This window comes from Musca autumnalis, unplaced genomic scaffold (genome assembly GCF_047663935.1).
Source record: "Musca autumnalis isolate F117 unplaced genomic scaffold, ASM4766393v1 scaffold_2, whole genome shotgun sequence".
In the NCBI taxonomy this organism is placed as follows: domain Eukaryota; kingdom Metazoa; phylum Arthropoda; class Insecta; order Diptera; family Muscidae; genus Musca; species Musca autumnalis.
The window spans coordinates 20462357-20478813 of record NW_027411755.1 but is presented as its reverse complement, the minus strand read 5'-3'; the positions used below and the strand labels follow the sequence as shown (position 1 = coordinate 20478813).

The window sequence follows — 16457 nt, the reverse complement described above, 5'->3', positions numbered from 1 at the left end:
TAAAACTTAGTTCTTTGAAATTATTAATTATAAGGTTTACGACGTTTTTGACATTGTGTATAAAATGTCAAAAATGTATCTAAACTATTCCTAGGCAATTTTCTATTATTATGCTAATTTTCAGGATAGATTTTCTTCAATTGTTAGATATGTTATACGTTTTTTACACATTTTATACATATTTGACATGTATAAAACTTAGGTAAAAACACTCAAAAAAGTTTAATATTAAATTCCTGAATACAATTTAATATTTGGTTCCTTGAAATTAGTTAAAAAAGGGTTTACGACGTTTTTGACATTATGTATAAAATGTCAAAAATGTATGTAAACTATTTCTATTCCCTTTTCTATTACTATGTAACTTTTAAGAACCTGTTTTACCCAACTGTTGAACATTTTAGTCATTTTTTACATGTTTTATACATATTCGACATGTATGAAACATGATAGAAATGAGTAAAAATTTTTGATATTTCATTCTTTAATTAAATTGTATGTTTAGCACCTTCATATTATTCATTATACGGTTTGTGACGTTTTTGACATTTTGTATGAAACGTCGTAAATGTATGTCAATTATTTTTCGGTGATTTTCCCGTATTGCCGGACTCTTGTTTCTCAATTTTATTATATTTAATACACTTTTATACGTTTTTTTACATAAGAATGTTTTACTTACCTTTACCAAATCCATGAATATCGGTGCGAAAATTATCCTTGCCCTTTTGTCCATCAACCAATTGACCCAGCCCATCAACATAACGATCACCCTGTTCGGTGCCATCATAGGTTTTATCGGATAAATCAACTTCCATGCCACGTTGTACGCCCTTGGGTATGCTATAGGAAACAATGCCTTCTGTAAATGAAAAGAAGAAACAGCAACAACAATGAGTATCTAATAATTACAATGTAAATTACATACTTAAGATATAAATATTCATGTCTGTATAAAAAAACGGAAATCTATTTAAACAACAAATCCTCCTTAACAATTCCCCAAAGGCATTGAAAGGGAAGACGAACATTTTTTATTTGGTTTCCTTTGGTTGGTCTTTAATTTTTAAATTATGCCGTATTTAAATTTAGTAATGCTTGCTGTTGTTGTTGGTAATTTGAGTCGTATCTAATTTGAACATATGTTCTATGACATTCAAATTTTACTGTTTGACACTTAGACAAAGACAAATGACAAACAATGAGCAGCAGCTAAACATAAGGATGAGCGTTTTTGGTTTATTTGAAATTCAAAGTTTTTGAAGTTTTGAATATTTTTTTATTTCAATTCCTTTTTTCATGCTTTAATTTAGTTTAACATTTGTGTTTGGTTGTTCTTCCTTGGTTTTTAGTTTTTTGTGTTTGAGGTTTCATGTTACCACTGCTGGTTCTTAGTCACTCCATTCGCTACTCCCCCAAGGGTAGCATAAATTCTTTCTTGTCCTTATTAGTGCCGAGTAGTTTTCAAGGGGTTTTGTGTTAAACGAAATATGAGCTGTTAGCCTTTTAGAACAGAATATTTCAATGTCATTTGAAATTAAATTTCAATTAAATTTTGTTCTTTGAAATAAAATATTCGAAAACTATTCGAATGATTCACATGGAGGTATTTTTGGGAAGAATTGAAGGGGGGATTATTGAGGGAGGGTGGGATAAACATCAAATAAATATACGAATAAAAATACCAAGTAGGGCTAAGGCCATATTTAATAGAAAATATATGATTTTAAAAATTAAGCCTTACATGACCACCCTAATATAGAACTGTTAATAAAAACTGAATATATATTTTTTTAAGAAGATCCTTTTTGGTATGGGCTGTAAATTTATAAATAAAAATATCAAGGATAAATGAATATCTTTAACAAAATAATCCCTAAATGGCCACCCTAATATAACGTTTCCCAAATAAAAAGTTAATTTTCTTAAATTATTGCAAATGTGTTTTTGCATCTCTCATAAATTATTGCTACACAGAGGATAAATCTAAAACATATGCAATTATTATTATTACTAGGAACTTACACATACTACATACATATTCACACATGTGTATATGTAACTCCCTTTGTATTTAAACAATAAATATTACCAACAATGGCCAGTAAATATTGCCTGTAATTCGATAAACATTTAACAATGATTCCTTTCCAATTTAATTATGCACACGTGGTATTCAAAAACACGCACACACACATATATATTCATATATTAATTATCATTTAGAAACCATTACAAATGCAATTAAATTCATACACACTTGCATATACATATATCCACCTACAAATATTGTTAGCTTTTAGCTAGACCATGTCTTCCTATGTCTATCCTAGATGGTGTAGATTTTACGCCCCAATATTGGTATTGTTTTCCAAAAACAATAGCAACAACAGCGGTGGAATACTTTTGAAAATAATAGCAACAACAAAAACACACATGTAATTAGTGTGTGTTTGCCCACACAAATACTCTGACATTGTTATACAATGACAATTACATAGATTTTCGTCTTTGTTTGTCTACATGTTATATACCATGGAAAGATATATGATTCTGGTACTAAAATTGCGTTATTCCTCCTTTGTTGTTGCTGCTCCCTCCATTTACATGTAAATGAAAAACTAATAATAAATCCTTTAAAAATCCCAACACCACGAGCAACAACAATAATAACAATAAACAACACAATTATATTATACGCCCACAATAACAGCGATATTCACAAAATAGGTGGTACAGACACACATGAACACACACATATGTGTACATACATTGGTATGTGTATACAAGGCTATATAATCTGGTGACACACTGAATAATAAAGCCTAAAAGGATATATGTGTTGTGTTGTGGTGGAATGTTTTAAATTCATTGGTTTTACAACTTACAAGGCACACATACATACATACAAGGCAGTCAGCCCGACACACCCACATACTTTCATACACCTAAATAGCTGACAAATTATGGATGATATTGAAAAAGTTTGGTAATTACACAGGAAAAATATAAAAAAACAGGCATAAATGAATTTTGAGAGGACTCAGGAGGCCCAAGGTGGACTAAAGGAGCCATATTTTCTTCCTAGATTTTATTTAACATGGGGTTAACGAGGTATTTGACATTATGTATAAAATATTAAAAATATGTGAAATATTAAAAAAAATTTGGTAAACGTATTCTACAAGTTTTATACAATTTTTACATATTTTATACATATTTGACATGCAAAAAACCTTGCAAATTTATCTCAAAACTTAAAATTCTTTAGATATTAATTTAATAGAATATTTCCTACCTTGATATTATAAAATATAAGGTTTACGACGTTTTTGACATTATGTAAAAAACTTCCAAAATGTATGTAAACTACTTCTAGGTGCATTTATATTATTTTTATAAATTTGCAGAGCACATTTACACCATTTGTTAAAGATTTTATACAACTTAAACATATTTTATACATATTTGACATGTCAAAAACGTTGTAAATGTATACCAAAATACTTAAACTTTGTAATTATTAGTTTAATTGAATATTTTCTTCCTTAATATTACTCATTTTTAGGTTTATGACGTTTTTGACATTATGTATAAAATGTCAAAAGGCGTATGTAAACTACTCAAACGCCCTTTTATATAATTTAGTCAATTTAAAAAATCCGTGTTTCCCAATTTTTAGATATTTTGTAAAATTTTTACACATTAAGGTTTATGACGTTTATGACATTATGTAAAAAACGTCAAAAATGTATGTAATCTACTTCTATACGCATTTGTATTATTTGTATAAATTTACAGAGCACATTTACACCATTTGTTAAAGATTTTATACAATTTTAACATATTTCATACATATTTGACATGTCAAAAATGTTGCAAATGTATATCAAAACACTTACACTCTCTAATTATTAGTTTAATTGAATATTTACTTCCTCATTTTTAGATTTATGACTTATTTTTAGGTTTATGACGTTTTTGACATTATGTATAAAATGTTAAAAAAGGGTATGTAAACTACTCAAAGGCCCTTTTATATTATTTTGTCAATTTAAAGAATCCATTTTCCCCAATTTTTAGATATTCTCTACATTTTTTACACATTTTACATATTTTACATGTCAAAAACCTAAATGTATATCAAAACACACACTTTTTACTTATTGCCTTATTAAAACATTTTCTTCCTTAATATTAATTAAAGGTTTACGACATTTTTGACATTATGCATAAAAGTTAAAAAATGCATTTAACCAGTGCATACATAGTCCCTTATCTTTTGTTATTGACAATTTGAATAATCCGTTTTCCCTAATTCTTTGATATTTTATACATTTTTTATACGTTTCATACATATTTGACATGTATAAAAAGTTGTAGATCCGTATTAAAACACTATCCTGCTTAGTTTTAAGTTTAATTGTATATTTCCTTCGTTGATAGTAGTTATTTTAAGGTTTACGACGTTTTTGACACTATGTATAAAACGTCGAAAATATATGCAGACTATTTCTAGGCCCTTTTCGGTTACTAGCCAATTTGAAAAACCTCTTTTCCCCAATTCTTAAATATTTTATACGTTTTTAACACGTTTTAGACATATTTGACATGTATAAAAAGTTGTAAATTCATATTTAAACACCATACTGTTTAGTGCAAAGTTTAACTGTTAGTCTCCTATCTTGATAGTACATAATATAAAGTTTACGACGTATTTGACATAATGTATAAAACGTAAAAAATTATTTAAACTGTTCATATGCCGGGTTTTATTGTTTTTTTCCATTTTGTACGACTAGTTTACCCCATATTTTTAGATATTTTATACCATTTTCAAACATTTTATACATACTTGACATGTATAAAACGTCATAAATGTGTACAGAAACCTCACAATTTTTTACTTATTAGTATAATTGTGTATTGCCTTCCCTAATATTATGTTATTGAGTAATATAAGGTTTACGACGTTTTTGACATTATGTATAAAACATCAAAAATGTATAGGCCCTTTTTTTAATATTTGAAGCAATTTGGCAATTTAAAGAACCCGCTTTACCAAATTCTTAGATATTTTATACAATTTTTACACCTTGTATACATATTTAACATGTCAAAAACTTTGAAAATTCATTCCGAACCCCCACAATTTTTAATTATTGGTTTAATTATATATTTCCTTCTATAATAGTAATTAATATAAGGTTTGCGACGTTTTTGACATTATGTATAAAACGTGTTTTATACATATTTGACATGTCAAAAACTTTGTAAATGTATTTCAAAGCTTTAGTTCTTAGCTTAATTAAATATTTTCCACTTCAATATTAGTTAATAAAAAGTTTACGACGTTTTCGACATTATGTACACGTTGCATACATATTTTACATGTCAAAAACGTTGAAAATGCATTTCGAACACCCGCAATTTTTAATTATTGATTTAATTATATATTTCTTTAATTGATAGTAATTATTATAAAGTTTACGACGTTTTTGACACTATGTATAAAACTGTCAACACTCTGGGGAACATTTTTGTGGAAGATATTAACCCCCTAGCAGCTCAATGATGGGGTGTTTTGGTCCCTTTTTCCATAAAATAATAAAAATTGCTTGAAAGGTATATTGGGAGCAGACTCGGGACCAGATTCCGTGCAATCCTTGCGTTCTAGGTAAATAGTATCTTGGGAAATATTACTGCCAGCAGTGCGAGGAACATTTTTGTGGAATACGTTAACCCTCTAACGGCTCAATGAAGTGGTCTTTTTGGACAATTTCTCACAGAACGTTGACAACTTCTTTTAAAGTGGGTTGAAGGTGATTCAGCTCCAGATTTGTTGTAATCCATGCATTTGAGGTATATAGTGTCGTCGGAGATATTACTGAGAACAGTTTGGAGAATATTTTTGTGGAAGATATTAACACTCTAGCGGCTCAGTGAAGGTGCCTTTTGGGTCCTTTTTCCATAGAACTTTAACAATTGCTTGAAAAGTATATTGAAGCAGATTCAGGGCCAACTTCCTTGAAATCCATGCGTTCTAGATAAATAGTGTGTTGGAAAACATTACTGACAGCACTCCGAGGAACATTTTTGTAGAAAACGTTAACCCTATAGTGGCTCAATGAAGTGGTCTTTTTGGACCATTTCTCACAGAACGTTGAAAACTTCTTTAAAAGTAGATTGAAGGTGATTCAGCTCTAGATTTCTTGTAACCCATGCATTTGAGGTACATAGTGTCTTCGGAGATATTACTGAGAAAAGTTTGGGCAATATTTTTGTGGAAGGTAATAACCCTCTAGCTTCTTAATAAAGGGGTATTTTGAACCCTTTTTCCATAAAACGTTTAAAATTGTTTAAAAGGTATATTGGGATCAGATTCAGGGCCCGATTCCGTGCAATCCTAGGTAAATAGTGTCTTGGGAACTATTACTGACAGCACTCCGAGCAACATTTTTGTGGAAAACGTTAACCCTCTAGCGGTTCAAGGAAGGGGTCTTTTTGGGCCATTTCTCACAGAACGTTAAAAACTTCTTTAAAAGTTGGTTGAAGGTGATTCAGCTCCAGATTTCTTGTAATCCATGCATTTGAGGTATATAGTGTCGTCGGGGATATTACTGAGAACAGTTTAGGGAATATTTTTTGTGAAAGATAAGAACCCTCTAGCTTCTAAATAAAGGGGTATTTAGATAAAATGTTAATATTTCCATAAAATGTTAAAAATTGTTTGAAAGGTATATTGGGAGCAGATTCAGGGTCAGATTCCGTGCAATCCTTGCGTTCTAGGTAAATAGTGTCTTGGGAACTATTACTGACAGCACTCCGAGCAACATTTTTGTGGAAAACGTTAACCCTTTTGCTGCCCAATGAAGGTGTCTTTTTAAAGCATTTATCCATAAAAGATAAAAACTTCTTTAAAAGTAATTTGAAGGAAATTCAGCGTCTTATTCCTTGTAATCCTTACATTCAAGGTATATAGAGTCTTGGACAACATTACTGACAGCAGCCTCAGGAATATTTTTGTGGAAAACTTTAAGCCACTAGCGGCTTAATGAAGGTGTCTGTTTGGTCAATTTGTCCAAAAACATGTGGCAGATAAGTTAAATTATTATTAATTATTTTTGTTTCATCTATTCCACCTTTCTTGTTGGTTATATTTATTTACATTTCTCTCAGTATATTTTATTTAAAATGTATTTCCAATACAAAAAATCCTTCATAGTGTTTTAAAATTTCCAACCACATAATTTTCCTAATTGCTGTTATCATATTTTTTGTTTCTAAATATTTTTTTCTGTTTTACAGGACAAGTTTTGTACGCCCTCCAACTACCTCCTCTAATTACTGTGTAATTTACTAATGTAGTTAGAAATTTGTCACTAACACATATCCTCTATGCATTATTAATGTTGGTGGTGATGATGATGATTGTGATTGTGATGTCCTTTTTGTGAATTCTCTCCATTTCCATATCCCTACGATAGAAGTTTGATAGTAGTAATTATTTGTTTGTAATTATTTTGACATCATTAACCAAATCATATGACATTTTCATATGACTATCTATCTATTTGTTTGTCAGTCTGTCGGTCTATCTATTTATAAATGTGTCCCCAATAACATCATACAAATGACAACCAGCCAACCAACCTCTCATGTGGTTTCCAACATCAGGATATCTACCAACTATTACTTGTGTTGTATTTGTTATTATCATTAATTTGATATCTCTCTTGTATGTAATTGTTGTAGATAATTTTACAACACAAACTTTTGACAAAAGTTTCTTTGTGTCACAGGAAAAGTAGGTAGGTAGGTAGCGAGGTATGTGTGGTCAACAATTATGGTTGATAATTTAATGAATAATTAAATAGAAAATTGAAATCAATGGGAATATGATAGGAAAAGTTTTCAAAGTTCTATGACATTCTATGAAGTGAGATTATTTTAATTACAATTAATATTGTCAGCTGTGACACATGGCAGATTTTTGAACAAGTAACAAAGTATGAATTATCTATGAAATGTAAGGTAAATGATTGAAAATAATTTGTAACATATGGAATTTATTTGTTACAGGGACAATTTGAATAGAATGGTTTGGTTAATGAATCAATTATTGGGACACCAACGAAGATAGTTAAATAAAATAGAAACCAACATTGCGCAGCATTGGCATGTGTTCCCAAACTAATTGCTACACCAACAATATTTCGAGGAAGGAGACAAAACAAACTTAAAGGTCCCTGAAAACAACTCTGTATCTGACGCCCATATTTAGGGGAAATCTTTTGGATACGGAGATCTTTTCGGGGACATTTTCGTTTATTGGAACAGTGTCTAAGGAAATATTACTGACAAGATTCTCAGGAATATTTTTGTGGACAATATTAACTCTCTAGCGCTCAATGAAGCGGATTTTTTGCATCACTTTCCAAGTATGCGCTAAAAACTTTTTAAAATTAGTTTGTAGTAGATTCTGCACTAGAATCCTTATTATCCAATCTTTGCATTTTAGGTACATAAAGTCTTCGGCAATATCACTGACAACACCCTGGGAATCATTTTTGTGGAATGTGTTAACAAGGGGACCATGAAAGGCTCTTTTGGGACCTTTTTTCCAAAAACACATTGAAAACTTCTCTAATAGAAGGTTGGAGCAAATTCAGAGCCAGTTTCCTTGAAGACCATGGAATTTAGGTGTACAGTGACTTCAGCAATATTATCGAGAACACTCCGAGGAACATTTGCGTGACCAGCGCTAACCCTCTAACGGGTCAACAAGAGGGCATTTTAGACCATTTATCATAAAACGTTAAAAACTTCTTTAAAAGAAGGTTGGAGCAGATTCAGAACCAGATTTCTTGAAATCGAAACATTTTAGGTGTACAGTTACCTTAGCAATATTATCAAAAACACTCCGAGAAACAGTTTTGTGGAACATGTTAACCCTCTATGGGCTCACCGAAGGCGTCTTTCTGGGCCATTTCTCATTAAAAGTTGACAACTTCCCTAAATTAGTTTGGAGAAGATTTCTTGAAATCCATGCATTTTAGGTGTACAGTAACTTTAGCAATATTATCAAAAACACTTCGAAGAACAATTTTGGGGAACATGTTAACCCTCAATGGGCTCACTGAAGGCTTCTTTTTTGGTCATTTCTCATTAAAAGTTGACAACTTCTCTAAATTAGTTTGGAGAAGATTTCTTGAAATCCAACCACTTTAGGTGTACAGTAACTTTAGCAATATTATCAAAAACACGCCGAGGAACAGTTTTGTGGAACATATTAACCCTCTATAGGCTCAGTGAAGGCGTCTTTTTGGAACATTTCTCATTAAACGTTGACAACTTCTCTAAATTAGTTTGGAGAAGATTAAGAGCCAGATTTCTGGAAATCCATGCATTTTAGGTGTACAGTAACTCTAGTGCTATTACCAATAGCACTCCGAGGAACAGTTTTGTGTAACATGTTAACCCTCTAGTGGCTCAATCAAGGCGTCTTTTTGGACCCTTCCTCATAAAACATTGAAAACTTCTTTAAAGGAAGGTTGGAGCCAGGTTCCTTGAAGTCCATGCATTTTATATGTACAGTAACTTCAGTAATATTACCGATAGCACTTCGAGGAACAGTTTTGTGGAACACGTTAACCCTCTATGGGCTCACTGAGGGCGTCTTTTTGGGCCCTTCCTCATAAAACATTGACACCTTTTTTTTAAGTAGTATGGATCAAATTCAGAGACAGATTCCTTGAATTCCATGCATTTTAGATGTACAGTAACTTCAGTAATAGTACCGATAACACTTCGAGGAACATTTTTGTGGCGCATGTTAACTATCTAGCGGGTCAATGAAGAGGTCTTTTTGGACCATTTCTCATAAAACGTTGACAACCTTTGTAAAAGTAGTTTGAAGCAGATTCAGTGCCATATTTGTTTTAATCCATGCGTTTTAGGTGTACAGTAACTTCAGTAATATTACCGAAAACACTCCGATGAAAATTTTTGTGGAACATGTTAATCCTCTATGGGCTCCATGAAGAGGTCTTTTTGGGCCATTTCTCATAAAACATTTAATATTTCTTTAAAAGTAGGTTGGATCAAATTCAGAGCCAGGTTCCTTGAAGTCCATGCATTTTATGTGTACAGTAACTTCAGCAATATTACCGACAAAACTCCGCGGAACATTTTTGTGGAACATGTTAATCCTCTATGGGCTCCATGAAGGGGTCTTTTTGGACCATTTCTCATAAAACGTTGACAACTTTTGTAAAAGTAGTTAGAAGCAGATTCAGCGCCATATTTGTTGAAATCCATGCATTTAAGGTGTACAGTAACTTCAATAATATTACCGATAACACTTCGAGGAACATTTTTGTGGAACATGTTAATCCTCTATGGGCTCAATGAAGGGGTCTTTTTGGACCATTTTTCATAAAACGTTGACAACTTTTGCAAAAGTAGTTTGAAGCAGATGCAGCGCCATATTTGTTAAAATCCATGCATTTTAGGTGTACAGTCACTTCAGCAATATTACCGAGAACACAACGAGGAACATTTTTGTGGAGCATGTTGACCCTTTAGGGGCTCAATGAAGGGGTCTTTTTGGTTTATTTCTTACAAAACCTTAAAAACTTCTTTCTAAGTAGGTTGGAGCAAATGTAGTTGCAGGTTCCTTGAAATCCATGCGTTCTTAGTGTACAGTAACTTCTGCAATATTACCGGGAACACTCCGAGGAACAGTTTTGTGGAACATATTAACCCTCTAGCGTGTCAATAAAAGGGTAGTTTGGTAGCATTTCTCATAAAAAGTGGGCAACTTCTTTAAAAGTAGGTTGGACCAAATTCAGAGCCATGTTTCTTGAAGTCCATGCACTTTAGGTGTACAGAGACTTCAGCAATATTGTCGAGAACACTCCGAGGAACGTTTTTGTCGAAATGTTAACCCTGTGCTGCTCAGTGAAGGGGTATTTTTTGGTAATTGCTCATAAAACGTTGATAACTTCTTTAAAAGTAGTTTAGAGCAAATTCAGAGCCTGGTTCCTTGAAGACCATGTATTTAAGGTGTACAGTGACTTCAGCATTATTATCGAGAACACTCCGAGGAACATTTTTGTCGAACATGTTAAGCCTCAAGCTACTCAATCTAGGGGTCTTTTGGGTCGTTTTTCCATAGAAGTTTATAAAAGTCTTTAAAAGTAAGTGGGATCAAATTCAGCGACAGATTTCTTGTAGTCCTTGTATTTAACGAGCACAGTGTCTTCGGCAATATTATCGAGAACACTCTGTGGAACATTTATGTGGAACGTGTTAAGCATCCAAGGGCTCAATAAAGAGATATTTTCGGTGCTTCTCTAATAAATAGTTAAAAACTTTTTAAAAGTTATTTGGATCGGATTCAGCTACAAATTTCTTGCTATCCTCGCATTTCAGGTGTATTGTGTCGTCGTTAATATTACCGAAAAGACTCCGCAGAACATTTTTGTGGAAAACTTCACCCCACTAGCGGGTCAAAAAAGGGTTATTTTTTGTCCTTTTTTAAAAACAAACTAAAAACTTAACTAAAATTAGGTTGGGGAAGCTTCAGCAACAGATGCTTATATTTTTAGGAACAGTCCTCAAAATGGTTTATATAAGTATCAACCGGACTCACATAAATAATATTAAGAGATTTGTTGGTTATTCTGGGGACATTTTAAAATTTGACTGATTCGCATTTTATTTTAATAATTTCACTCCATTTGACATTTGGAAGACTTTGCATACCTTGTGTCTGATTTGAGGACATAAAATACAGTAAGTGACTTTGGGGGCCACCGTGGTGCAATGGTTAGCACGTCCGCCTTGCACTCAGAAGGTCTGCGGTTCGAATCCCAGGCCAAGCAACATCAAATTTTCAATGGTGGCAAAATTCCCCCTCAGTAATGCTGGCGACATTTCCTGAGTATTTAAGCCATGAAAAACTTCTCTACAAGAGGTGTCGTAAGACACGCCGTTCGGACTCGGCAATAAAAAGTAGGTCCCATATCATTGAGCCAATATGAATCGGCGTGCACTCATTGATATGAGAGAAGTCTCCCTTGTCCCTTCGGGGATGTTGTGGGAACATATGTATGTATGTGTATGACTTCTATAACAGGGTCAATACAGTGGTGCAAAATATGATTTTTAATATTGAATCTTTGGTAATTTGTTTTCCATTTGAAAATATTTTCTGGTATATATTTTTCTATTTATTTTCTCTACCCAACTCCACCTCTCTCTCTATCCCTCACTTTTTTGATAACCATTACACCACTTACAAACAGTACCCAGGACAATTGCATGCAAAGTGTTATAATATGGCGCCATTTAGTTTTATAGCCGCAACAAAATGGTTTTGGTTTGCTAGGTAGCAGCTTAACAATAAATGATAGATGTGGTGGGTGGGATGAGTGGGATGGTATGCTATGGCTGTTTGTTGGTGGGAGTTTGATGGATCTTTTTAAAAACGACATTGGTGGCAGTTGTGTTGTCTGATTTAATGTCTGCACGCAACATATTAGCAAAAGAGGAGAACACGAAAAGAAACACACAAAACAAAAACAGGAGTCACGATATGTGTGTAAACTAAAAAAAGTTGATGTTTTTTAAAAATTTTTTAAGGTAAGTTGAAATAATAAAATTAAAAAAAATATATAAAATTTTTATATATGTAAATGTTTCTAACAACAAAAAATAGGAGGTCCTGCTAGTATCGCCAGTTAATTGTTTAGTAGTCATAACCTATACCTAGCTAAATGATATTCCTGTTGTATGGCAACATTAATTACTGTTATTATGTTGTTGTTGTTTTATGAATAGCGACCACCTACCTTCCTACGTACCTACCTAATCATGTACATAGTACCTAACCAAACATCTGGCCATTAAGAGATAAATTCTAAAAACGTGTAATTTGTTCGGTTGTGTTTGTCGTTGATTATTGAATGAATATGTATCCTTGCGGCCAATTTGTGTTTGTCCTTGTTTGTTTAACATTTCAAAGAATGTTGGCTTAATTATTTATAATTATTGGTATTTTTTTCCAGTTTGAACAAAAAATAATGTTTTTATCCATGACCAGCGGCAATCATAGGAAAACAATTGTTGGGGTGGTAATAGGATTTTTTGTACTTTGTTTTCATGACGCGTGTCATGCTTTTGTTTTGGGTTTTTTTTTCTAATTCTTTGTATTTGAAACACATGTCGGAGAAAATTGTAGTTAATTGCGTTGGAAAATAATTTCTGAGTTGGGGGTTTTAGGTGTAAAGAGAGTTGATTGACCTTACGGAAGTCCTGCGAAGGGGGGAAATTAATCGTGTTTACGAGCACATCATAGAAAAGGGGTTTTTGAAAATACGCACAAATTTACTAAATTATAAAAGACTAAGGAAAATGTTGTGCGTAAATGAAGGCAATAATTCGCACATAAAAAACTAGCAAAAGCCTAAGACATTTGTCTTGGCTCCATAATTCAATATTTTGGTCAAAAATTTAGTCTCCAAATTGTTTATTATATAATGCCAAATTGAGACAGTCCTTGAAATTATTTTTATAGATTTTGAGGACATGTTTTCGACAGAGATTTTTTTCGGGGGCGTTTTCATTTTTTGGGACGCTCTTAGAAATTTTTGTTTTCAAATATACGAATTTATTTCCGCATATGTTTCCGAGATAAATAAATCATTTCAAGGACTATATAATATATTTATTTACGGGATATGTTTTCGATACAGAGACAGGTTCCGCTACATGTTTGTTTTTTTATGGTTCAGTCCTCGAAATTTTAAGTATAAATATATAGGATCCATTTCCGATAGAGACGCTTTTTTCAGGAACATTTTCGTTATTTCTAAAATGTTCATATTTTAAGTATATATATACGACACACAGATCTTTATGGGCACATATTTTTGCAGCGACAGAGTTGCCACATTTCTCAACATTCCAGCATTCCCTCTCTCCATTATATTTCCATTATTTTTCTGCCTAAATTTTATCTCTACTTTTATTATCTTTAATATTTGTTTTTTTTATTACAATTTTTTTAGTACCCCACACCCCATACATTTTTCCACTGGGTAATGGGTTGATGGATTGTGCTTTATGTTTTATTGTTGTCTCACTGGCTGTCTACCTACTAATGTCATTTCCTGTATGCTCCATACAACCATTTCCCCCCAAAACTCACCCACTGCAATATTACCACCATTATACATATTAGTCTTTATGTGTATGTCCTTTTGCAAGGGCATAAGTAATAAGTACCGAAAAGAAGACAAAAAACAACAACAACAAAACGTATAGGGCAATAACAGCGAGAAACAGAAAATACCTTAACATTGTTTTCCTTTTAACACCCCCCAAAAATAAGAAAAATTCTTACATTTAATATGCATACTTTTCAACAGGACACAAGACATATAAAAATATTTCACATTTTATTTAAAGGTAAAATACAAAAGGACTTAAGTAGAAAAATTTAAAAAGAAGACAGGAAGTTGTGTTGACTTGTTGACAAGGCTGTGGATATCCAAATTTACATTAGGGAATTTTCGTTGCCAAAATTGTCAGTTGAAAGTAGAGTCAGAGGAAGTAGAGGTGAGCTATATGAAAACCTACCAGTTCATTGTGATGATTCTTTGATAGGAGCGCAGGAACTTAAATTTTGCTTAAATATTTAACAAATAATCCCAGCAATTTGCACCTAGAATTGTCACTTTGAGGGAGAGAAAGGTGAGTTATGTGCAATCCTAGTAGTTCATTTTATTTATTCACTGAAAAGAGCACTGGAGCTAGAGGGAGCAAACTAGTTTTGTATTCAAGGGAGTTTGCTTCAATATTTAGTAAATAATCCCAGCATTTTTCATATAATATTTTATCCTTCGCATGGAAATTGTTCAATTGAACTATTCACTGAAAAGAGCACAAGGACTAGGTGAATCAAAATATGTTGCCTCAATATTTGTCATTTAATCCTAACGGCTAGCATCTAATATTATGTAGTTCAAAGGATTGTGCAAATCCACATTTACATTAGGGAATTTTTGTTGCGGCAATTGCCAGTTTGAGGGTGAGAAAGGTGAAGTATATTGGTGAGTTAGTACTTAATTTTTACAATTCACTGAAAGCAGTACTGGAACTAGGGAATCAAACTAATTTTTTGTATGCAAGCTATGTTGCTTAAATATTTAACAAATAATAGCTGCAACTTGCACCAGAAATTATCACTGAGGGAGAGATAGAGGTGAAGTAAATGGGAACCTAGTCACTTTTGTTGGTTCACTGAAATGAACACTGGAACTAGGGGAATAAAACTGGTTTTGTATACAAAGTATTTTGATTCAATATTTATCAAATAATCCTCAGCAAGTTGCACCTAATATTGTGCGGTTCGCATAATAAAGAGTTCAATTTAACTATTCAATGAAAAGAGCAAATGAACTAGAATAATCATATTTGTTTTTATGCAAGAAACAAGTTGATCAATTAAACGATTCACTAAAAAAATAAAATTGAAAATATGAACTAAATTAATCAAATGTGTTTTTATGCAAAGAACTTGTGGTTCAATTAAAATTATATTTTTTTTTAATAAAAATAAATGCTATACCTTTCATCACCCTCTGTCACCGACAAATTGCAATGAAAACAAACCTAATGTAAATCTGGGGCTGGATTCTAGTTCTATGAAAATTTGAAATGAAAAATATTTCCTTTATAATTTTTTTCATTTGACAGTTTTTTCCTTTTTAAAAGTTTTCATTTCCCATTTTCATAGAAACAGAATTGAGCCCCTGGACTAGGTTAGAAAATTAACATACAGGACAGTATAGCGAGAAAGTGTTTCTACGAAGTTCTATACTTCATGAGCATTTGAAAGCGGTACATCATAAAAAACATTATTTCCTCTTGAAACAAAATTAGATATTTTCCTAATTTAAAATTTATTTTTCATAGCATAAAATACCTTGTCAAAATCCCTTCCCAATACACTGTGTATACTTTAATATATCACATTATTATTTTTTGTTGTCCTTTTCACGACACACATACGAGTATTTCAATATTTGCCGGTGTTATATGGCTTTTATTTTTTTTGTGACATTAGGCACGTTTTACAACATCATAAAATTATTACGATTATTTGCTTGCCAGCCAGGCAAGTTTACTTGCTTTCTGGATGGTTAGCAGGCTGGATGGCTGGTTGACTACATGCTTGCTTGGCAGCCATGCCTGTTAATCTTGCACATTTCCCCACCCATTTTGGATACTTTTGGGGGAATTTTTGTTTTTCCACACGAAACCTTGCTGTTGCCTTAACAGATAGGCATATCCTTGTGGAATGAGAGAAGGCGAAGGAAGCAAGTGACTGAGTGACTGGCATCATCATTTGTTATCGTGATTAATTTGCATACCAAAATATTGTACAA

At 32.4% G+C, this 16457-nt stretch overlaps 1 protein-coding gene across 3 annotated transcripts in view; it reads right to left on the bottom strand.

Annotated features, from left to right (window-relative positions):
• Positions 1-16457, bottom strand: part of smal (smoke alarm) — a 140045-nt gene that overhangs the window by 33382 nt on the left and 90206 nt on the right. For 2 of the 3 annotated variants that reach the window (XM_073967238.1, XM_073967240.1), the window contains exon 6: positions 683-862. In XM_073967238.1, coding sequence (XP_073823339.1) covers positions 683-862 — 180 coding nt within the window. The remainder of the gene's footprint in view (positions 1-682; positions 863-16457) is intronic. The other variant, XM_073967239.1, reaches the window with a different exon arrangement.